This window comes from Lycium barbarum, chromosome 9 (assembly GCF_019175385.1).
Source record: "Lycium barbarum isolate Lr01 chromosome 9, ASM1917538v2, whole genome shotgun sequence".
Lineage (NCBI taxonomy): Eukaryota > Viridiplantae > Streptophyta > Magnoliopsida > Solanales > Solanaceae > Lycium > Lycium barbarum.
In genome coordinates this window covers 4,685,364-4,691,832 of record NC_083345.1, presented here as the reverse complement: position 1 = coordinate 4,691,832, position 6,469 = coordinate 4,685,364, and the positions used below count along the sequence as shown (strand labels likewise).

The following is a 6,469-nucleotide window of genomic DNA, read 5'->3' as shown; positions in this document are numbered from 1 at the left end:
AAAAAGAAAGGAAAAGAGGGGATAAAAATAAGAACTTTCATCACAAATCATCAAGGTAATGATTCTAATCTTTTATTTAAGTTCATTACATAATTATGGGTGAATCTTTATGGTGAAAATATGGGGATATTTTGAGGAATTGAGAAAGTTTAGCTGTCACGACCCGACTAGGGGCCGTGACGAGTACCCGATACTTGTACCGAGCACCCCTTGCTTATCCTTTTACTTTTTCCTCTTAGCAGGCCGTATGAACTGTGCCATATTTTTGTTTTTGAACATTAGCAGCATCATTATGAGCATAGACTAGTCAACTTCATTATCACTTCCTACAACAACATTAACATGCTAGAACACCATATATCTAACTGTACCTGACTGACTGTACATATCTGTCTACGAGCCTCTAGACATAGTACACTTATACATAGAAAGGGTCGAGTACTGTCGTGCCCGAAAATACATACACAAAATAGTACCACGAAAGTGGGGCTCCGGAACAACTGGAGCGCTGTCAACACTGCCGGTAAGGCTTCTAAGGATCAAATCCGCCTGTCTGCTGACCTGCGCGGCATGAAACGCAGCGTCCATAAGAAGGGACGTCAGTACGAATAGTGTACCGAGTATGTAAGGCATGAATAGTAGCATACGGAAAGTATAAAATGGAAATAACGACATAAGAGGATAATAGCACATGTCCTGAGGTAGAAACATAACCTGTATATATATATACCCTTGGCAGGTGCTATGCGTACTTAGCTTTCCTTTAAGAATCTTTCCTTGTTCATATACACATACATATAAAATAGGACATCTCATATTGCCGAGGCGTCGGCAGCCGATCCATTTAACCATAAATATACACATCCCGCGTCCGGGACGATATCATATCATGTAATGCCAACTGATCAGGTGGATATGCGCTCATAACGCTCTGCCCTTACCTCCATTTTCCCCGTATACATATGCATATATCATGTACATATATCAACGTCTATAGCGCTCTAGCTCTTTTATCATATACATATACGTGTGTCATGTGCATGTATCAGCGTCTATAGCGCTCTAGCTCTTTCGTCATGTGCATATTTTAAAAATATATACACGTATCTTACATACATTTACATGTCTTATATGCATTTACGTATCCTATATACATATGTCTCATAGGCACGCAGGAAAGCCCAAAGAAGAATCATGTAGTCATCGGAGTGACGTAAGGTCGGTGACCTCCAATTATATTATAGAACACTCGTGATCGCTTTGTCTCACCTTGAAGGAACGAGTATTTTAAGGTGAGACTATCAACGGGGAATAATATTAAAGTAAACGTAGAATGAAATCGGGGCATCATAGATGACAGTTCATAGACTTTGAAATCTTTTAGAAAATAAAGTCATAGCTAGGAAATATAAATAATATTCAAAAATTAGTTTATCATTTTCATGTTTACATAAGATACTTAGCTTAGTCATCTTAGTCATAGAGTCGTTCCGGTAGTACGTATCATAGGCATATTCTCTTATCTAACATCATTGTTATCATTATCATCATGGAAGTGCCCTCGTTAGAGGAGTCATAGTATTTATCATTTGGTAACGAAATCGGGATCAAAGGTTCCCTTTGGATTCACTTCAAGTAAGTCAAGCAAGACTGTAAGGAAAAATCCGAGAGTAGCGGGCCCACCTCGGGCCGGATGAGGTAGCGTATACGATTTACGTATGTTACGTGTCATAGCGTTACTTGTGAGGGTCTTAGGGTAATCGGGTCCCATTTATACAAGTTCTAAGGGTGTAGGAGGTTTTTCCAACAATTGGCACACTTTCTAGTTCAATTCTATTGAACAAAAAGTGGAAAACTTTAGGTGCGGATTCCGGGGAACCGAGTTGTCCCCGAGGCTCGTACCCAACTTATTTCAACTAAGACATGCCATAGAAAGAAGGGTGAAGCCTTACATACCTCTTTCCGCTTCTTTTGCTATTCCGAATTCAAGCTGCAAATCCGCCAAAATCTGCGATTTGGTCACATTTACCCAAACTTTCATTAGGGTACTTAGAGTTAGAATCTTAAGGAAACACTTGGCTACCGAAATTTCGGCAGCATTTCCTCTGTAAATACACCATCCTCAACATTTACCTAGCAAGTTTTCAATCAACAACAACCCGGGAATTCAAACCCGGCCAAACTATTAACATAACTCAACCACACTAACAATTTCCATATTCAATCCAAGATACATTATAACAACTTAATCAACTTACTACTTCTTTCAAAACCTTCCAACTCCAATGAAAACAATAACAACCTTATAATATATATTCCAACAACACCATACTAATATCATTATCTTCCATACATGTAAGAACATAATATTCAATTTACATAATCTTCCAAGACAAGCCTCCAACTACTAATACTTCACGAAGCTCATTAGGCTTTTGTTTGCAATATAAAATCCACAACACAACAACCAACATACTAAATAAAACTTGCTCACCATGCATTCATGATTCACCAAATATACACGGCTATACATGTGATATACAACTCACCGCCACACAACTATATTCTTGCTATTCATGAATTTCACTCACTTTTGCACACTACAACATGCAAAAATATCCATAACGTGTAAAGAATAAGTTCTTACCTTCTTCCTTGATCTTTCACTTAGCTAAGTCTTGCAACTTGCTAGAATATGAATTTTTCTTGCTCCAAAGACCACTCCACCTTGCTAGGAATCCTTTAATTGGTAGAAAATAATTTTTGAAGAAATTTTTGTCAATTTTTGCACTTGGCCGAAATGGCCTTGGAGATTTCTCCTTCTTTCCTTTTTCTCAAGTGTTCTTGAAGTTTCTAATGAGATATGACTCATTAATTGATCCTTTATATTAATTATCACATGGATAATTAATAAAATCATGGGCTTGGGCCATGTTGGCCGGCCATCCCTCACAAATTTGGGCCTTATTATTATTTTTTGATTTTTTTGGGCCAACCCGGTTGGTCCCGAGTTGGGCCTAGCCCACTGACCTTTCGACCTTAAAACGTCCATATCTCCTTGTACCGACGTCACCTGGGGACCCACGACCTATGGTTGGAAAGCTAATTCAATTATATACAACTTCTATATCTTGGTACTCTTCCAAATTCCAAACTTATAATACCGTTTTTGCCCCTTGAAGTCAGATCACCCGAAAACGTTTTCTTAAAAATATTCGTTTGGAGGACTTCCACTTTGATTTGGTCCAAGGGTCCTTCTTGAGTCGTGTTTAACTTCTCATATGTGATTCATATGAATTTTTTTAGATGTCCCAAAAAATATCTCGATGTGTGGGTCCCACCTCAGCAAATAATCTGACGTTCAAAAATACGGGATATAACATTAGCTCTAGGGTTCTTCAACCAAAATCATTGATTTGAAAGGGCAAACAGCGACGGATTTTAGACTTCTATATATCGTTGGAATCCTCTCGTTAAGGCCTTTCCGAAAACATAAGTCTTGTCGGGTTTTGAACACATTGACCAGAGGGCGTTTTCGTCCTTTAAAATTTGACTTTAACCGTTTAAGCTAGGGGTGTCAAAAGGGCGGGTTGGGCTGAGGTAAAAAATGAGTTGGGCTAACATTGACCCAAAAGTTACTTGGGCTGAAATGGGCTAAAAATGGGCTGGGTTATGACCCATCCAATTTTTTACCCAATTTGTTTTTTTTAAACTGATTCCTTTCTACTAAAATTAATCTGTTTCAAATTCTTTTTTTTTTTCAAAATTAATCAACTCCATCAATAAACTCATACAACCCAACCTTTATTTGCATTTTCAATGTTATCACTGCAGAGTTGAGTACATTTTCAATTCAAATACTACTGAAGATTGTTCAAGGTGGAAGGTAACCAACATTGCATCTGGATGTTCAAGGACACATCAAAACATAGAATACAATATTCTTTATTAGTCTCCGAAAAGTTTAATATTAATACCAAACTTTATAAAGCTACGAGCTTCATCGACTCAGCAGAGAGTTTATTTCATGACACAAAATACCACAGGACTGAATTCAAATACCAAAAACTGATACTACTACTAGACTTGATAAAAACAAAGAAACATTATTTGCATGCCTGGATCTATACCAGACTATAGTATTGCATACTAAAAGGAGAATAAACAAATTTTCTCATTAATATATCTTCTCCATTTCCTCATCCTCGTTCTCACTCCAACAACAGTTGTTAAGGATTGACCTGGGGGATCCGCAGCTACCACCGCTACTGAATGTGAGGTACGTAAGTGATCCTCCCTCACCAAGCACTTCAGTAGTCTTTTATCCATTCACGTATCCAATAATGTCCAGGCCAGAGTCGGTATAAAGCTCCTTCCCAGGAGTGACACAGTGCAATGACACAGAAAACTCAGCAGGTCTGGATAAAAAACACTCTTAGATCAAATAGAAACTACTACATCACAGTAACATTCAAACTTGACACGCAGTGGAAGCATCATTCTTCTTGCGCTGTCAAGAAAATTGAGAAAAAAATCAGCTAGCTGGAAGGCATAGCAGAAAATTTCCCCATGTCTATTGCAATGTCATATTCCTCTTCAGAGTCATCAGAAGCTAAACAAAGAAGATTAAAGAAATTATGAAGCTACAACAAAGATTGTATAAAACAAATGTCAAGATAACAATTTTGATCATATTTTACCTTGATGACCATAAAGCCAATCTCGCGAACACAACTTAGCTTCTGCATTCTCGGGTAAAATAGAGGTTTGAAATTTTCCAATAACACGACCTCCAACACTGAAAGCGGACTCGGATGAAACACTGGTGATAGGAATACTTAACAAATCACGTGCCATCAATGAGAGTTCCGGATATTTAATCCTATTATCCTTCCAAAATTTAAGCACATCTAAATTTTCATTTCCTTTGCGAACCAACACAGGCTCTTCCAAGTACAAACTTAGTTGTGTCTTTTTTGAACCAGGTTGAGATGGACTTATAAAATTATCATACTCCTCCATTTCATCTGCCATTTCAACATCACATCCACCACTACTACTTCTTACCGTATCAACATCAGAAATTGAAGGTTTCAAGTACTCCTTAAATAATTTTTGCATATTATCTTCAACAACCTTTACCTTTTCATTGGAAGTAAATAGATCAAGTTTAGAGAAGCAAAAATCCATGAGACTTAACTTATACCGAGGATCAAGGACTACTGCCATTGTAGCAATCGGACTGTACTCTTCCTGCCAATATTTTTTAAACTTTTTCTCCATTTCTATAGCCATTTCCTTGATATTAAGATCCTCACTATCTATCGCTTCTCTTATCATCATATGAATTTTTCAAACTTTATGAAAATACACATTGGCAGTAGGATATTGACTCCCTGAAAAAAAAAGTAGTGACATCATAGAAAGGCCTCAAAAACTTAGCAATCCTTTCAACTTTAACCCAATCCTCTTCAGAAGGACAACATTTAAACTGACTATCAAGTACCTTAAAATCGGAAAATGCTCGACGGTAAGGTATAGCACTATCAAGCATCAAATATGTAGAATTCCACCTAGTCGGTACACTCTACAAACTTTATAATTCCCTTTCAACTTTATGCCAAGGTTCTTGATACACTCTACAAACTTTATAATTCTTGACTCGGAACCTTTAACATACTTTACACTTTCTCTAACGTTAAATATGGCAAGCTCAATTGTTTTCAAACCTGCGTTGACTACCAAATTTAAAATGTGATTTGCACATCGAATATGCACAAATTTTCCATTGCAAAGTAAAGAATCCAGCAACTTAAAATGTTCAATCAATCTATCTACAACACCTTCATTATATCGTGCATTATATAACGTTATAGAAAATATCTTCTTCTCAATTCCCCATTCTTTAAGCATATTGATCAATTTTGGACCTATAACGGCACCAGTATGGGGAGGAGGAACATGATGAAATATCAAAACTTTCTTTTGCAAAACCCAATCTATATCAACATAATGAGCAGTAACACACATATAACCATTTTGGATGAGTGAACCCCATAAATCAGTTGTCAAGCAGATCCTACTTGGAATAAGTGCAAGTTCCTTCTTGAGTATTTCTTTTTGATTTTGATACAACTTACTAATGTCGGCTCTTGCAGTATTTCTTGAAAAGGTCTTAACAGTAGGATCCAAAAATTCGTGCAACTCCCTAATCCCTTCATGCTCCACAAAACAAAACGGGTAGTTATGTCTAACTATATCCTTTCTTACCTTATCACGATATTGTTCGTGATTTATTGGCACAACTTGAGAGGCTGCATCTTTTAGGTGTTTAGCTCGATGGCGCTTCAAATTTGTAGTTCCCGAAGTTGAGTCAGCCATAAAAACATCTCCACAAATTTTGCATTTTGCCCTTAATCTATTATCTGTATTACTATCCTTTGGCAACTTCTCATAACCCTCCCACGGT

At 37.2% G+C, this 6,469-nt stretch overlaps 1 protein-coding gene across 1 annotated transcript; it reads right to left on the bottom strand.

The window, feature by feature from the left end:
• Positions 1 to 4,538: 4,538 nt before the first annotated feature.
• LOC132611548 (zinc finger BED domain-containing protein DAYSLEEPER-like) lies at positions 4,539 to 5,295 on the bottom strand. Its single transcript, XM_060325968.1, has 2 exons — positions 4,701 to 5,295; positions 4,539 to 4,612 (listed from the first exon to the last, which is right to left on the bottom strand). Exons 1-2 carry the CDS (start codon positions 5,293 to 5,295, stop codon positions 4,539 to 4,541), a joined length of 669 nt encoding a protein of 222 aa, XP_060181951.1.
• Positions 5,296 to 6,469: the final 1,174 nt, after the last annotated feature.

Bases quoted from the DNA above. Each gene is read 5' to 3' on its own strand.
- LOC132611548 (XM_060325968.1), bottom strand. From the start codon at position 5,295: ATGGCTATAGAAATGGAGAAAAAGTTTAAAAAATATTGGCAGGAAGAG. The intron at 4,613-4,700 runs GTAAAATATGAT...TTCTTTGTTTAG, and splicing joins TTGGCTTTATGGTCATCAAG to CTTCTGATGACTCTGAAGAG.